A 16149-nucleotide genomic window follows, 5' to 3' on the forward strand; every position below is an offset into this window, starting at 1 on the left:
GCAGCCTTCCATTTGTAGGAAGGGGGGGTCACGTTGGGCTGGCGGTGAACCTGCCGCTCCGACACTCTGGACTGGGACAAGCAGGCAGCAGCCGCCGGCCGCCACCGAGCAGCGCCGGCACAGGTAAACGCACCTACATCGCAGCTTTCACGCCGCACAGCGTCAGACGTGGCGGCTGCAGGCCAGGGCTGCGGTCTTTGCACGCGGGGGGTGTTTTTTCCCCCCCGTGCAGCATTCAAACACCGGCAGGGGTTTTAACCTCCGTCTCCTCTGTTTCTTTTTCCCCTGCATTGATTTAGTGTTGAGTGACGGTTTGCTCAGATTGAACTCCATGTCCTGCCTCCTGAAGGGGACCCTGCCCCCGCCACTCCACAAACAAGTCCTGTTTTCACCCGGTGAGTTTCTCCGTTTACTCACATTGTGTGTGTCCGAAAGTGACCGTGCATGACATTTTGGGGTGGATTTGGTGGAGTTAAGGAGGCCATTGTGGAGCACTGGTGTTTATTACTGGGCTATAATTACCCTTTCCTCTTTTGAACTCGCATCCTAAAGGCCCTCCAAATACCGAGCCCACCAGGGCCTTAAAAGGAGGCTCGGGTGTCGGGTTTAAGGAGGCTGGGGGTGGGGGGGGCAAAGCTCTGGCCTAAATTTCAGCAGGGTGACACACATAGTAAAACGCACCATGATGTCTGGAATCTGTAATTAATGCTTTGATTTTGCTGCTGAGTATTTTGTAATTCATTGCCTAGAATTGAACCTGGTTCTGTAACTGTGTATGTGTGTGTGTGAAGGGGGTAATGACAGCAGTGTATAACAAACACAAATAATTTGTGTCTCTAGTTTAATACACGAGTTCAGTTCCACTTTTTAGGATAATTCTAAGGTCAATTGTTGTTGGAGTTTTCAGTTATGTATCAATTATGGCCATTTTTGAGGGCCGTTTCTTGACTTTCAGGATTTACTCCTTGGGCCATTTAAAATAAAATTCTTAATGATTTTTGGAGAATTTCAGCCTTCCATGCTAATTATCATGCATGCTATCATTGACAATTTTTTTTTGAGGAAATAAATTGTTCGAGGTAATATCCACCGAAGGTCTAATGCTGTCCACTTATATAACTGTAATGAGAAGAATTTGAACTGTGCAGAAAAGCGATTTCACTGAATTCCATTCAAATATATTAGTTAAGCTGCAACTTTCGAGGGGTTTTGTCGGTTAAACTTTCTTCAGTATTCATATGTATTTTGTATTACATTATATGAATAATACCATAGCTGTTAGTTGGTTGTTGCCATGGACACTTCAAGCCTTACTTCCAGAGAACTTCATTCACATTCGATCGAATACTTTGAAAAAAAACCTCAATGGAGGCGAAGCCGTTCAATCCAGTCCAACTTTTCTGTTTCTGAATAAAATGTGACAATGACGAAGGAGTCAGTAAAGTCAGGATCTCTGTGGATTATCAATTAGAAACCCTTATATTTGAGAATCACGTTGCTGCAAACTGAAAAAGGACTGACCGGCCAGAACGCGTGTCCTAGGCCTGTGGTCCTGAGGCTGCTGCCTCCAAATTCACTTTTGCTTTTTGAGCTTTACACATGACCCAGCTGAGCACTTTGAAGCACAGTCTCACTTGGATTATGACTTAATCTGCAAAGAGAATCAAGCTGAGACTTTGTTGAAGATGCTGCATCTGTCCAGCCAACTTCAGCTCGGACCAAAACCAGCCTCCAGGAGCCACCAAGCCTTCTGGATCAGCACGGTTTGAACATTGGGATGATATGGTTGATGTCAACAACCTGAATGAATGTGCTCTAAACAATAATTTTAAATTAACAGGATGGCTTCATGTTTGGCTCAAAATAATAGCCAACATTATGACAGAGATGCAAATAAGCCCAATCCATTCAGATAGTTCTAACTTTGTGCTTTTCTTATTCCCCCCCCAAGTAAAAGTTGAAAGTTGAGCTTGAAAACGTAACTGATTGCAGAATGGTGGTGATTTCTGAGGAGAAAAATACAAGCAGCAACAGCTAAAGAATCGATTATAAAACATTATAGTTTCAATAATTGCACCAGCCATCTTTAGAAGCTCAATGATGATAAAACACATTTAAAGAAATTAGTCATAAAAGTGAAAAAGAAATACAGACATACTCAACTGATTGCCCATTGCAAAGCTAAGTTTGCCATGTTAAACAACGTCTGGTACACAAACCGCCCTATTTACGGACCATGCACCCTGAGTTAATAAGTCCTAACTGTGTAAATATTATTCAAACTGACAGTAATTTGGGCCAAATCGCAAAACTTACTTTCTTTGTCCTTATGATGTGTCCTTTTCGTTGTTAGCGTTTCCACTGGGTGAACTATCCGGCTGGGCGGCAGTCAGGGTGCTAGCTGACAGGGTGGCTAATTAGCAGTGATGCTAGTTAGCATGACGCTGGGAAGAACGCTTCATAAAAAACGGTTTACTGATCTTTTTCTCCTCAAATGAGAGAGGGTTAGAGGAGGAAAAATAATAATGTCCCCGTTGTTTATATCAGACAGACTCGTGGGTAGAATTTACTTTATCTCTTTACTAATACCTGAGTACATTTGATGCTGGACTTGCCTCAGGCACTCCAGCTATAACTCAGGCTCCGGAGCGGCGTACTGTTCCTTACTTCTGCCAAAACTTTTAATTTGCGTTGAATCTGCATACATGGGAGGATAAATTCTCCGGGCTATTTTCAAGAAACTCTCAACATTCGCCATGGCACCAACATAGACGTGTGGCTGGTCTGCCACGGGGGCTAGCTTGACTTAGCATTGATACGCTCCGGCGGCTGGGAGGCTAGTTCCCGCCTTAGCTTTGATTGACACATTTACAGACCAATCGCAGTGCAATGGAAGATTCCAATGGCCGTCACTACCTGAGCCTTTAGATTTCATGGAGGTTATTGTTTACATTAAAAATGTCAAACCTTAGCCAGGAACCAATACGTTGAAATAGTCATTTCAGAGCACAAAAACTATGAGCTTTTCTATCTTAAGGTTTCTATATTTTCATTTAAACCCCTCTTTCAATTTTTGCACGAGTGTTTACATTTTATGATGCCACTATTACGCAGAGAAATCAAAGTTAACTACCTTTACTGTGTTGTCCACTTTCCCCACTGTGGCACGAATAAAGGCACAGTCTATTCTACTCTCTTGTTATGAGGATACAGGGTTTTGCACAACTCTGTCATTCGATTGTGATGCCTGAAATGTAACAGTGCTGGGGCCGTCCCTTGTTTATTTTGGCTGGTTGTCGTGAACGGGGCTTCTTGTGCTTGCTGACAGTGATGATCAGATAAAATCGGCAAAATGTCCATGAACATGAGCGATCACCAGATGTGTGGCCCAGGTTGCCTTGGGAGGTCTCTCCTGCAGGAGCACCTGCCTCACATCGCCTCACATCTGTGATTTACGGCCAGGAAAGTGATGCAGCCTGTTAAACAGCAGGGTCTTTTAAAAGGCCTCTAAACTAAAATTAGGGCACGACCAAGACCTTCCAGGGTTTCAGCTGCGAGGCGGTAACTTCATCCACGACGAGGAGCTTCTGAGCTCTGGTTCCTTCAGGATGAGTCAGGCGCACTTTAAAACTGAGGGTCTCGGCCCCCAAAATACAGCCGATTGGTGACGCCAAATATCCCCGGAAGTAACTCCCATCTTTTCATTCCAAGAGCCGACAATGTCCCACATTTGTATTTATAGATGATTTAGAGATGGAGTCTTATAGTCTAAAAACACTTTTTTGCGAAAAATATGACATTCACATGTAAACAAAATAAACGATTCTTTTGGGGTCTGATCTGCTCCTTGAAGAGATGTTGAAAACAGCGAAACAGCATGAACCTGGTGAACTGGTCTTTGGTGAAATGTTAGAAACCAGTGAAGCAACAGAAACTGACAAAGTAGAAAACGTTTTTAATTTATTAAAAAAAGGAGTTCTAAAGGCGTACAGTACAGACTGAGGACGGGGAAGGCTGAAGGCACCAGTGAGCTGAGCTAACCAATGATAGACGTTCTCCAAGTTCTGAGGTGCTGCCTCCTGGAAGTTAAGAGCGACAACGGAGGAGCAGCTCCCAGTCGGACACGGAAGGCAAAAACACAGGAGTATCTAAAGACACCCGGACAGTCGATGATGTTCGTTTATACACAACAGAATGAAAAAATAAATTGCGATTTGTAGGATAAGGATGGAAAATATGGAGGTTGTCACTTGACGACCAGCCGAGACCGGGCCTCCTCAGTAGTCACTCCGACACGAATCTGAAACAAGAACAGAGGGAAAATGTTCCGTTAACATCGTCCTCTGTGCATCGATGTTTCATCGGTTTTGCTAATTTCAGGTTTAACACCACAAAACATACAAAGTGTGTTAGTTCTGCTCAAGCTTATGTCATAGTTTGACCACGAGCCACTCATCAATCTCATGTTTTTCGCTCCGCAGGGGGTTGAAGTGCTCATGGCGGTCGCCTACAATGTCACCCAGTCCGTCCTGTTCTCACATCCGTACCCTCCCCCCCTGCTGCCCAAACCCGGGAAGGACAACATCCGGCTTCAGAAGCTTTTAAAAAGAACCGCCAAGAAAAAGGCGGCGGTTCAGGCTTCGCAGTCTGCAGGTCCTTTCCGCTCCAGCCTCTCCCCGGTGAACGAGGCCAGTCCTGACCTCGAGCACAGCGACCACTCCACCCCACCCAAGACCCCGGAGGCGCCATCCGGCTTCCACGCCCTCCAACAGGTTCCTCGCTTCAGCATCCGTCCTCTGTATCAACATGTGGCATCTCCTTACCCGCAACGTGCACCCTACGGTAGAGCAACCAGGTTCTCCCCTCAGACGGTCGCAACGTCTTATACGTATTCCGAGCACGCCGCCGTGGCTCCTCCGGCACCGGCGACTCAGCCAAAACCTACAGTTCTGGGTCCGACTCCTTATCAGGGATCAGGAGCGCCAGCCGTGATTAGACCACTTACTGTGTTGGCTCCGTTTGGCAAACCAAGAAGTCCTCGTCCAACATTCAAAGCAACCGAACCCTCGAGATCACCCAAACCGATGTTCGATGTACCACAAATCAGGATGTACACAGCGACCACTTCTTACTACGAGACATCCAGGACTCCGCCGGTGTTTGACACCGCTGGATTAACCGCCATCGGCGCCACAGTCCCGCTCCCAAAAACACCGACAGAAATCGAAGAATTCACACAGCAGACTGAGGTCAGAGATTATGTCACACAGATGACCCCGTCACTGGGGGAGGATCCCAAAAGACAAACACAAACTTCAGAAATCAAAGGGGCCACTCCCAAAGCGGAAATTGTAAAAATCATAAGCCCTGCATCTGAAGTCAAAAGAGTTACTCTGATAACTGAAACCAAAAGAGCCCCTCCGACATTTGAAAGCGAAAGAGCCGCTCTGACATCTGAAAGCAAAAGAGAAACTCCAACATTGGAAAGAAGAGTGAAAACACCAACTTTGGGTGGACGTCCCAGAACCCCAGCATACCACAGGACCCGGGCAGTAACACCTGTGTTTGAAATCTCAAGACCCAATCCTTTGCTGTTTGCAATATCACCCGTCACAGTGGAATCAGAAGCATCGAGATTGCCCAAAAGTGTTCCTAGCAGTTCCGCCGCTTCACTGAGTGTAAAGACTCCTGAGCAGAAAACTACTGACACAATAATCAATGGGGAAACTCCTTGGAACAAGACCCCCGCGGCTAAACAGTCCCCAAAGGTTATGACAAAGTCAAAATCGGAACCAGATCTGACAAGCAGAAACAGCCCCATGGCATCGCCTAGTTTGCCACGAGCCAAAACTCCAACATCAGTGCCAGTAACTCAAGTTGTGACTCCCTCAGCCTATCAGAGGCCTAAGACGCCAACGTACGAGGCATCCCGCCTTCTGACCGCATCGCTGGGCTTTAAAAGACCAAAAACACCTACATACGGAACACCACCTTCGCCCGTGGCCTTCCAGAGACCCAAAACACCAACTATACTGGCCCAGAAATCAAGGTCAACATATAGAGGACTGACACCAGCTGAATATGCTGCTTACGGCGGAATCAAAACCTACTCCCCGGCATTTGGTATCATCACTTCAAAGATGGCACCTCAAGGGGAGGTGACAGAACCAAATGAAAGACCAGTAGAAACCAAAGAGCCGGGTCAAGAAGTACCAGAACACGGGTCTAGAGTCCAAGAACCCCCCAAAGAAATCGATAAAGTTTGTGCCACACCTTCCATCCCTAGTATTGTGGTTTCGCAAGCATCAGACGCCTCAGAGACAACCTTAAAACAAGATTCAAGTCCGGCATCAGGTCTGGTTGAACAAAAAGAAAAACCAAGTGTGGTTCAAGAGGTGCCAAAGGCCAAACCTCTGGAAGCAGCAGAAGTCAAATCCCCTGTCAGCCAGAAGGTGGAAACAGAGGTAGTTAAGCCAGTGTCCAAACCTCCTGAAGCCAAACGGCCTGTATCGAAAGGTGATGACAAGGACCCCTTGAAGGTGGTGAGAAAACTTTTCGGCAAAGACAAAGTCCCCAGTGCTGAGAAGAGGGACGAGAAAAAAGTCATCGTCTCCCAACAAAAAGAGTCAGAGAAACCAAAAGGTGCCAACAAGCCAGAAGCAACAGATATGAAGCAAAGAACTGCGACACCTAAGTCTTCCAAACCCACAAGGAGCGAAGTTAAAGATGCGAAAGCAGAAGCCCCTTTGGCAGTGACACCTGAGAAAAAGGACCACGGGTCCCTTCCTGCGACCGAGCCCCTTCTTAAAGTCATCCAAAAACCAAAGGGAGCCGCAGCCAAACTGAGCGGATGGTCTCGACTAAAGAAGCACATGGTGGTGGAGCAGGAGGAGCCAAAGTTTCCTGAGCTCGGCTCTCAGGCGGAGGCTGCCGGGAAGGACCAGAGCGAAGCCACGACAGCTGACAAGAGAGCCGGCCCTCAGGACGAGAACAAAAGCAAAGACACTCCCAAAGCTACAAAGATGTGGGACGCCGTCCTCTTCCAAATGTTCTCCACCAAAGAGAACATCATGCACCAGATCGAGTTGAACAAAGGCGAGGAGCAAAAGGAGGAGGAGAAGAAAGACGAGGTGAAAGACATTCCCTCGTTCGCGTTCAGGTTGCCGGTGTTGCTTTTCAGCCCCAAGTTTGACGCCAAGAAGCTGAAAGAGGCGGCATCGAGGCCGGTCACCAAAATCTCAACCGTGTTCGAGATGGGTCTGATTGGGCGGAAAGGCAAAGAGGAGGAACCTAAGGACTTTAACAGAACGGCGCGGGGTTTCACGTCGACCTAAATAACATCTACGATGTTGCTTGGCAAGAAGAAAATGTACCGACGGTATCTGTTTGATGTACAGTCGCAGAAGCATTAGCGGGAAAGTTGTACAGGTCTGGAGTCTTAGTCTGTGTTTGACGAATGTCCTTTGAGGCAGCTTGGAGTTTCCACCCTTGAATTCATACTCTGACGGTGCGACTGGTTGTCTCGTCCTTTTCTGTTTCTGTGTTTGTTTGTTTGTTTGGGGCTCAACAGGATATAAGCGACATTTGTCTTAAAAGTCATTCAGACGTCACTTCACATTAAAGCACTTCTGTTTCACTTGAAGATTCTGGTTTGTTCTCATCATCAGACGTCAACAATCCATACTTTCTCCATTTGTTTGACTGTGAACGGTTCTTACAAAGAAAACTGTGACTACAAGTATCTACTGACGCTGAACTTTAAAATTCAAATATTGATTTCAAGACAAATAACGTCTGCCTCCGCAACTCGTAGAAATATAGCTATTTTATTCACAATGGTGCTACCTGCCTCCGGGCTCGACCTCCAACCAGTGACAAGGGATGTGTAGTTTTCAATTATCATTATAATTATGATTTTTAGGCTGTAGATGTTTTATGTGAACGAGGCCGCATTGTTTAGCGCGTAGATTAAAAACCCCGCGTCCGTAGATGTAACGGATCGCAGGGAGAGAAACTAAGACCCGAGCTTTTGAGAGGTTTTTCCTCGATGCTGCAGAGGAACCGATGAGATGTTCTGCCCAGCTGGGAAGTGGGATGCTGCTGCTGTTGTTGTTTAAGTTACTTTTCTTGATGGATTTGCCGGTGAGACGTGCACGTGTTTGTGTGGCGAGACTGAGAACGCTGTTGATTTACAGAGCGACTGAGTTCGAAGGGGAAATAAGACTGGATTCTTTTTTACCAAAACGTCCAAAAACTGCTGTTGGTGGCTGGAACCTGGCAACCAAACCCTTTATTTAATCTGGCACCTATATCCAATATCTAATATTATTGTGCTGAGGAGAGCGTGAAAAAATACCTTAAATTACAGGGAAAAAAACATGTGTATGACAATGAGAAGCAAGCTAGCAAGCTAGCAAAAATTTTGCAAATAATGTGTCAGCCAGAAGAATCAGCAGTCGTGAAGGCGGTCGCTGAGAGGAGAGGCAGAGTCATGTGAGAGGATGAAGGTCAGGTGGATGCCAAAGCGTGAGGTCAAAGGTCAAAGAGACAGAAGAGCTGTGGGTTGAGTTGGATCACTTTTAGCTTCTTTAGCTGCCACTTCCCTTTTTAAGCTATTTCTGATGTGTGAGTACGTGAGCGTGTCTGAGTGTGTGTTTCATCTCGCTGCTGATTCTAGATTCTTTTTTGTTTGTTTTTTTAACGGAAAGCTTTCACGGGTAGATCTTCATGTGTTTTCCTTTCACTGTTGACACTTTCAAAATAAAAGCAAACTTTTCCATCCTGGTTGCAAGATTCTTGATGTCAATCATCTTCATTAAAAAGCAGAGGCTACATTTAGAGTCTTGATTCATCTACTTTTTTAGTATATCTTCACACTGTTGGGGAAAAAGTATCTAGGTCAGTTTATGATGAAAAGCAAACCTGGTTTCCTATTTGTAAAATTTACCCCATGGAAATTAATATTTTAATATTGAATGGTATTTTCCTGAGTAAATTAAATTTAGTAGATATTATACCTCAAAAATGTTGGTGTGAATAATTTAACATACAGTTGTGCTCGACAGACAGGAAGATTTGACCATTTCTGTGATGGAGGTCACTTCCTCCTTCACCCCTCGCCTCACCGGACTGGATGAATCCTCCTCCGTTCTCCTCATCCACAGAGATCTTCTCATATTTGCCGTGACCAGTGACCACAAACTTGTACTTTTTGCCAACTTGTGAGCCCTGGGACAAAGACACACAAGAATGCAGTGAATTAAAGAGGCGACCGATACACCAAATGTTTACAATAACAACATGAACCAGGTGTGTGTTGGATAAAAGTGTGCATGTGGGTTGACCTGATATCTGTGCCAACGTGTGTGTGTGTGTGTGTGTGTGTGTGTGTGTGTGTGTTCACCTTCACGCCCTGCCCCGTCCTCCCTGATGTGTCTCCAATAACTTCCCACATGTTCTTCTTCTGCATCACGTCTCCGGTCTTCACCTCCTGAGGCATCAATAACCAGTAAGACTTATGGACACATACTGTGTGTTCAAGAGGGTTTAGCTTAGCTTAGCGTGTGTTTTTATCACACTTTTACAACTTGTAAACATACAATGATCTCATATTACAGTTGAAAAATGTAGACTTGTGAAGTTACAGCTTCATGAAATTCCCGTTCCTGTCTCTTCCACTAGGAGGAGACCTTCGTCCACCGGGATGACGCCGCTGGGTTTAATCCCAAGACATCTGGAACGACCTTCAGCGTTTGCAAGATTATATGCTGCATCTGCTAAAGCTGAGTTTGGCTTGTTCCGAACCGTTTTATCGTCATCATCATCACCAAACCAAGGAGGCCGCAGAGTTTAATCAAACGTCTCTGTCGGAAAGATGGATTCACATCCTTGATTTGTAAAAAATTCTTTCGCTGATGTCATTTCCATTTTGGGCCAAGAACCGGGGAGCTGTTTATGTGATTTTCATGTCGTTTATTCGGTGACCGGCCATCTGATACAGACAGTGCCGGTGTTCACGAAGCTTTTCATCTTTAGTTTCTGACACTATAGTACCTAAAGTAGTGTCATATCCATGCCGAGATGATCCGGGGAAGAAAAAACACGAGGCTCACCGAGGGTCTGGAGAGCGTCTGCCGGCTGTCTGGCGAACTCTTGACCCACTGAGTGATGAGGCTGGCCACCCCCACCTTCAGGCCCTCCGTGTCCTGGTGAACGGGTGAGAAAACCGTTCAGGGAAGTATTCAAGGAGACACGACACAGAGCAGGTTTTCCTCACGTGAAGTCAGAAGTCAAGAGCGGATCCAACCAAAACAGCCGCCTCAGGATTTGACAGACTAGAGCGGTGACTGGATGGAGATGAGCTCAACGGGCAGAACTCCATCCAGACAACGAGGGATTTGAGAGCGGTCTGCGTGTCACGGTGCTTTCAGAGGAGATCCGTATTCCATACCAGTTGCTTTTCTTGTAGCGGTTGTCAGCCTGAGCCGGTGTTTGCCGGTTAACCCTCAGCTAACCGGGGTTCTTCTGCTTGTGTGTCCTGTGGCCTCTAACAGAGGGATGCTAACGGTTGCCGCAGTGGGCCGGGCTCCTTCTTACCCGGCTGGGCGCCGCCTTGCTGGGGCTGTTGCTCCAGGCCTCTCCCGCCTCGAACAGGTTCTTCTTGGAGGCCACCAGCTCCAGCGCGTTGGGCAGGTCGCTCAGGGACGCCTTGGTGCCGCGGGCCTCCTGGGAGTTCTAAAAGACCAAACAAACAACCCAGCTCTACTTTTTTTTCCAGAATATGATCGTAGATCATTCGAAAAACTTGATCTCACTCTAATACATCTCCCAGAGCCAGCATTTTGATCGCATCCATAAGGTCTTATTTCATTAAACCCATTCATGAATGTTTTTTCCTTATGTCTGTCCGACATGATGGGAAAATCCTTTTGTAGCGACAATTAAACGCAGAGTGTAGATTAAAAAATTGAATAAAATACAATTTTACATTGTGGTTTATGTAAAGAGAACATTGCATCACTTTTGTAGCGGACGGAAAAAGCGTTTACTATATAATGCCTTGTGCGAAGGAACGAGAGGCATAAAGTTCCCAAGAAGGTCCAGAGGCTTTAAATGCCTGATGAACGACACAGGAATGATCTCAGCCCTGGAATTTTACGGTGAGAATTACAAGGCCACACTTTATTATCCCCGCAGGGGGAAAGTGGTCGCGGCCCCCGCGCTCTCTACCTGTAACTTCAGCCCTTTATTGCTTCTGGTGTAAAACATGCGGGCTGCGACCTGGAGCTGGGAGGCCCCCGGCGCCCGCAGAAATAGAAAGCCTCTGAATGCGGCCTTTCTGTCGGATATGAAATCAGCGGAGGGGCGGAAGGGGGCCGGAAGCTCGGTGCCCAGGTGCTGTGCAGGTTTTGCAGGATGACCTCTGACCCCTCCACCCCCAGCCGCTTGCAAACAATGAGAGGTTAAAGGGCGAGGGGCGGCTGGAGTGTGTAGGGAAAACAGAAGAGAAGCAAGAAACGCACAGCTTCCATTTTCAGCAGGCTTACTAAGAGGGTCCCTGCCGGACGCCTTCCTGTCCGAAAGACACGGATAATCCTCAGTCCTGCATCCCCTGGATTAGTTTCACCCGCTGGACCCTTCGGGTTTGTGGGGTTTTTAGTATCATTGTAATCAGCAAAACATATTGTAAAATTCAACATATGAGCTGAAGTTTACAAGAAGCAGTGTGTGTGTGTGTGTGTGTGTGTGTGTGTGTGTGTGTGTGTGTGTGCCCTAACCTCCACGGCGTGGGCGTACTGCTCCATCTTGTCGTCGATCTTGGCCAGCAGGACGAGTGGCTGCGTTTTCTTGAAACTGTTGCTGAGAAGAAAAAAGAAAACGGCCTTCACTTTTGGATGGATTCCGGCGCATCGGACACATTCCTGCTAATCTAATTTTTCTGCAAATTGAAACTTCTGCTTTGGTGGAAACAAAACAAAAAAATCCATCCAAAATTTGAATCTAGATCAGATCTTATTGTTCTCTTGTCTGATGTTTGGTGAGGGCTCTTGGAATCTCAGAGAAGAAATATCAACAGCTGTATTTCAGCAATTTCAGGGGGGATTTGGGGGGGGGCTTTTTATAACAAAGACGCTATTTTGAATATTGTGGTGTTGTAGGAGGTCCTGACTGGGATGGAACGAAGACGCTCACCTCTTCTTCAGCGAGCGGTTCAGGGACTCTGTTCTCTCAGTGATCTGAAAAACAGGTTCATGGAGGATTTTAATTTAGCTCACATGGAAATATGAAAGTGTGTGTGTGTGTGTGTGTTGGGGCCACATGCCGCACCAAACAGTGTATGAAGGTCAACAAATCCACCGTTTCAAAAATGACGATGAAACTCAGAAAGAAAATGACCTGATAGTTATTTGAACGGATTAGAAAAATGGCTTAAAAATGCTAAATATTTGCATTTTGACTTTAGAATCCCATTCCAAAGGGAAGGACTCTCAGCTTCAGTTTCTTCCTGGTCAAACACACTCTGCCAAACCAGACCTACCGTTTCTTCTGATAAAGTTCACCAAGGAGCGGAAGCAACCGAACGGACGTGAAGGCATCACACAGCAAGATGAGGCGTGCAGAACACACGTGTGTCGTGCACACAAACAAACACAAACGCGCATGCTGATCTCCTGTGATCGAATGCTGAGCGTCACACGTCAACACCGGGGCCTCCAAAGTCCTGACAGATGACGCTCCTCGGCGTGAAGATGCTCTGGCTCCTGGACTTTGGAGGCTCCAGACCAGAACCCAGGGGCGTCACGAGCTCCTGGACCAATGAGGCGTTGACGTCTGGCTGGCTGTGGTTGGTGATGCTGCAGGATATCAGGAGTCCTGATGCCATGAGATGAACTCTGACCCCAATTGAGGACATCTTTCTCATGTTCCAAGAATTTGCTTTGAAATGATTCATGTAAACTGTGCTTGACGCAGATGGGACTAAGCTGGGTCCCAACAACTCAAACAACACGAGAATTTCAAGTGTCAGTCACAACAACATGCACTTCCTGGTGCAGCTACACACACGCACACACACACACACACGCACACACCAGGATACAGAACTTACGAGCTGAGGCTGAACCTCTTGGCTGTGAAGATAACACACACACACACACACACACAAACAGTGTTAGTCATGAGGTTAAATGTCCACTGGGTCAGACGGCTCCTCTGATAGGAGCTTCATGTGTCCCCGAGTTGAAGGACAAATAAACAGTGAAACCCTCTGTGGCTCCGCCTCCCGCCTCTTTAGCCCCTTTAGCACTTTGCTAATTCAGAACAAAAATCTCAGGATGAAACCGCTTGAAACTGGAATTCTAGAAGAAAGGAGCTGCACACCTCCGAACCTCCTCGGCTCCTGGTTTGTATCTAGTGATTGCCAGCCGACGTTCCGGACTAAATGGCGTCCCGATGAGGATGCAGATAGCGTGTGTGACGGATTCTCGCCTCCTGAAGCCGCTCAGACCTTCAGAGGGCGAACAAGGATTTCGTCACAGTCTCAAACCCGAGCGTCTCCTTAGGACGGCTCCCCTCAGCGTCAGCTCGCTTAATACGAGCGCCGCAAAAACACTAACTGCTGCCTGGAAAATGTTTACGATGAGAAATGATATGAATAAAAATTTTACGCGCGATTCATTTCCCACGGCAACTCTGGCCAAAACGCGATCTCATCGGTCCCAGCAGGCTTCCACGCAGCATAACTTCATCTGATATGATGTCTTCTTCAGGTCCTCAGCCGGGGTGATGGGTGTTAATTTATGGGCCCCCGCGGGTCGAGGGACCCCGTCTAACATCTGGACGTCCAGATTGAACTGCGAACTGTTGGTTTCCCCACGGGTCTTTAGAATGATCACGGGGGCTCAGCGTCTCCACCGTACCGACATCTCAAGAGTTCAGGCGCCTCTTTCAGAGTCACTTACTTTGTGGGTTGGTGTTTTGGGGCTGAAGGGGCTGAAGACCTCATCTCCTTCCACGCTGGACATACTCAGGCTCTTCATCCTCTCCGCGGCGTCCATCCTCCTCCTCTCTATGTCCTCCCTCATCCTTCGCCTCTCCTCCTGGGAACCGCAGCAGGTCAGACCATGGAGAAGAACTCGGGAGGAACTTGAGAATACTCCCGTCTCGGTCGTGCGCTCGGTGTTCCAAGGACCAGAGAAGTTCAGAAGTCCGAGCTTCTCACCTCGTCTTTGGCCTGCCGCTGCTGCTCCTCTTCCTCCCGCCGACGCTCCTCTTCCTCGCGGACTCTGCGTCTGGCCTCCCTCCTCCTCTTCAGCTCCTCCAGCTCCTGCTCGGCCTCGGCCTGCCGCTGCTTCAGCTGCTCCAACTCCTGGCTCTCCTTCTCCTGGAGGCTCTGCCGGATCTTCTCCAGACGGCGCTCCGTCTCCAGGATGGCCTCCGCCTCCCTGGACTCCGGCCCTCGGCTGTGGACGGCGGATCCGAGTGAGGGTCTCTCCGGGAGGGTGACCTTCTGTCTGGTGTAAATAAAACGCCAAGCTCACCTGCTGAGGCGTTTGCTTTTGTGGGTGTATGATGTCACTTCCTCTTCGGCAGCGTCCCCGTTGGTGTCGCCATGTTTGGGCTCCTTCCGCAGGAAGACGCTGGACGTGTAGGACACCTTCCTCTTCTCTGCCTGAGGAACACGAAACACCTGAGAATGAGTGGGATTTGGCCTTCTCTCTTAGTTTGACTCATCATTAGGTCAGATTTTGTGTTCAGCCCGACGTTCTCTTTGGTGCTCGACCAAACATGGAGAACGAGAGAGCCTCAAACCTGACCGGAGAACTTTAGATTGAAAATTCTTCCTCCGGTTTGAATTAAACATGCGTATGAGAGAATCAATAAGTCACGTGCAGTAAATATAGATGCCCACCTCCAAACTGTGTCTTTGAACGTCATCCCTCGTCCTCTGCTCCTCCTGCTGCCTCCTCACCATCTCGGCTGGGACCAGCTCTTCCTCCCACTCCTTCCTCATCCTCCTCTCCCGCTCCTCGGCCTCCGGCCCGTGGATTCGTCCGGAGGCCGAGAAGGTGGCCTGGACGGTTTTCTCGGTGGCGGCTCCGCCGACCCCGCTGTGTTCCTCTTCGTCCTCGTCCTCCTCTCCTCCCTGGCTGAGCTCCAGGAGGCGGCGCCGCCTCCGCTGGGTCCAGTCGCTGAAGCCCTCGTCCTCGTCCAGGGACGGGGAGGTGCCGGGCTTCGGGCCGCCGTCGTACCTGAGGAGGATCCAGGGAGTTCTAGATCAAACGCCTTCGACACCACGCCGTGGAAAACGCTGATTACAGAACCGTCTCTTTTGCCAGGTGATCCGGGCTGCAGAGCACTCTGCGTCCATCAAACGGCATGAAGTGATTTGTGTAACAAGCGTCGCAGGGCTGCAGGGCGGCCCCAGCTGGAAAAAAACAACTCTGGGATCACTATAATCATCAGGAATGAATCCATATTTTGGGGATACAATCTGGACGGTTGTCAAGGCTCCGCTTCCATTTGTTGTGACGCATCAGAACATGCGGTGGGATTAGTGCGGGACAGCCTGCTCGCCCGCAGAGCAGAACTCCAAGGGGGCAAGTTGCCATTATCATCATCATCAGTGTTTCCCTAATCAGTGCAGCTGCGCCGTATCAGGGAGCCGGGGAGGGACGGGGATTAATCACGGCGCCATTAACGGCGGGGTGCAGCCGACGGGCCGCGTCCGGCAAAGCTGAGACAACAAACTGCAGCCACGGGAAGCGGAGAACCTTCCGCGGTGAACCTGCCGTCGTGGATACGTCGGCTCTCGCTGTCTCCGGGCAGGAAGACAGAAGAACAATGGCTCTGTGCATTAATGCTCCCGTAAAAGTTTGCCCCGGGTTATCTTTTTATGTCTTGTTATAACAGTATCGGTTGCTGGATCCGGGGTCGGGGTCCCGGTCCAGACACCGGCTGGTCTGTTTCCCCGCTTCAGGGACACACGACGTCCTTGAATCACCTCTTTCTTCATGCAAACACCAGCTGAGGACGTTCTCCTCTGGCTGGGATTTATTTATGAATCCGGCTGCTTCGCCAGGGGTGAGGACACATTTTAAAAAACGGTGTGGAAATAGAACAGCGTCAGTATTATAAAGTGCCAAAAAA

The 16149-nt window shown here is 48.2% G+C and overlaps 2 protein-coding genes across 4 annotated transcripts in view; one reads left to right on the forward strand and one right to left on the reverse strand.

Annotated features, from left to right (window-relative positions):
* Positions 1-7635, forward strand: prr33 (proline rich 33). Its single transcript, XM_086149037.1, has 3 exons — positions 1-123; positions 300-395; positions 4482-7635. Exon 3 carries the CDS (start codon positions 4497-4499, stop codon positions 7332-7334), a length of 2838 nt encoding a protein of 945 aa, XP_086005163.1. The 5' UTR covers positions 1-123; positions 300-395; positions 4482-4496; the 3' UTR covers positions 7335-7635.
* The window catches only part of lsp1a (lymphocyte specific protein 1 a), a 25575-nt gene continuing 13369 nt past the window's right edge, over positions 3944-16149 (reverse strand). The window contains exons 3-13 of one of the 3 annotated variants that reach the window (XM_086149039.1): positions 14912-15251; positions 14541-14671; positions 14222-14462; positions 13962-14099; positions 12193-12236; positions 11778-11859; positions 10597-10734; positions 10113-10205; positions 9404-9490; positions 9126-9228; positions 3944-4300 (exon numbers count right to left, since the gene is read on the reverse strand). In XM_086149039.1, coding sequence (XP_086005165.1) covers positions 4278-4300; positions 9126-9228; positions 9404-9490; positions 10113-10205; positions 10597-10734; positions 11778-11859; positions 12193-12236; positions 13962-14099; positions 14222-14462; positions 14541-14671; positions 14912-15251 — 1420 coding nt within the window. In that variant the 3' untranslated portion in view covers positions 3944-4277. Of the gene's footprint in view, positions 4301-9113; positions 9229-9403; positions 9491-10112; positions 10206-10450; positions 10735-11777; positions 11860-12192; positions 12237-13961; positions 14100-14221; positions 14463-14540; positions 14672-14911; positions 15252-16149 lie in introns of those variants that run through there. The other 2 variants (XM_086149038.1, XR_015106336.1) reach the window with 2 other exon arrangements.

The sequence above is a fragment of the Fistularia commersonii genome, chromosome 7 (genome assembly GCF_037954325.1).
Source record: "Fistularia commersonii isolate RoL2024-O1a breed Wild chromosome 7, RoL_Fcom_v1.0, whole genome shotgun sequence".
Classification (NCBI taxonomy): Eukaryota; Metazoa; Chordata; class Actinopteri; order Syngnathiformes; family Fistulariidae; genus Fistularia; species Fistularia commersonii.

Excerpts from the sequence above, each read along its gene's own strand:
- prr33 (XM_086149037.1), top strand. The coding sequence starts at position 4,497 with ATGGCGGTCGCCTACAATGTCACCCAGTCCGTCCTGTTCTCACATCCG.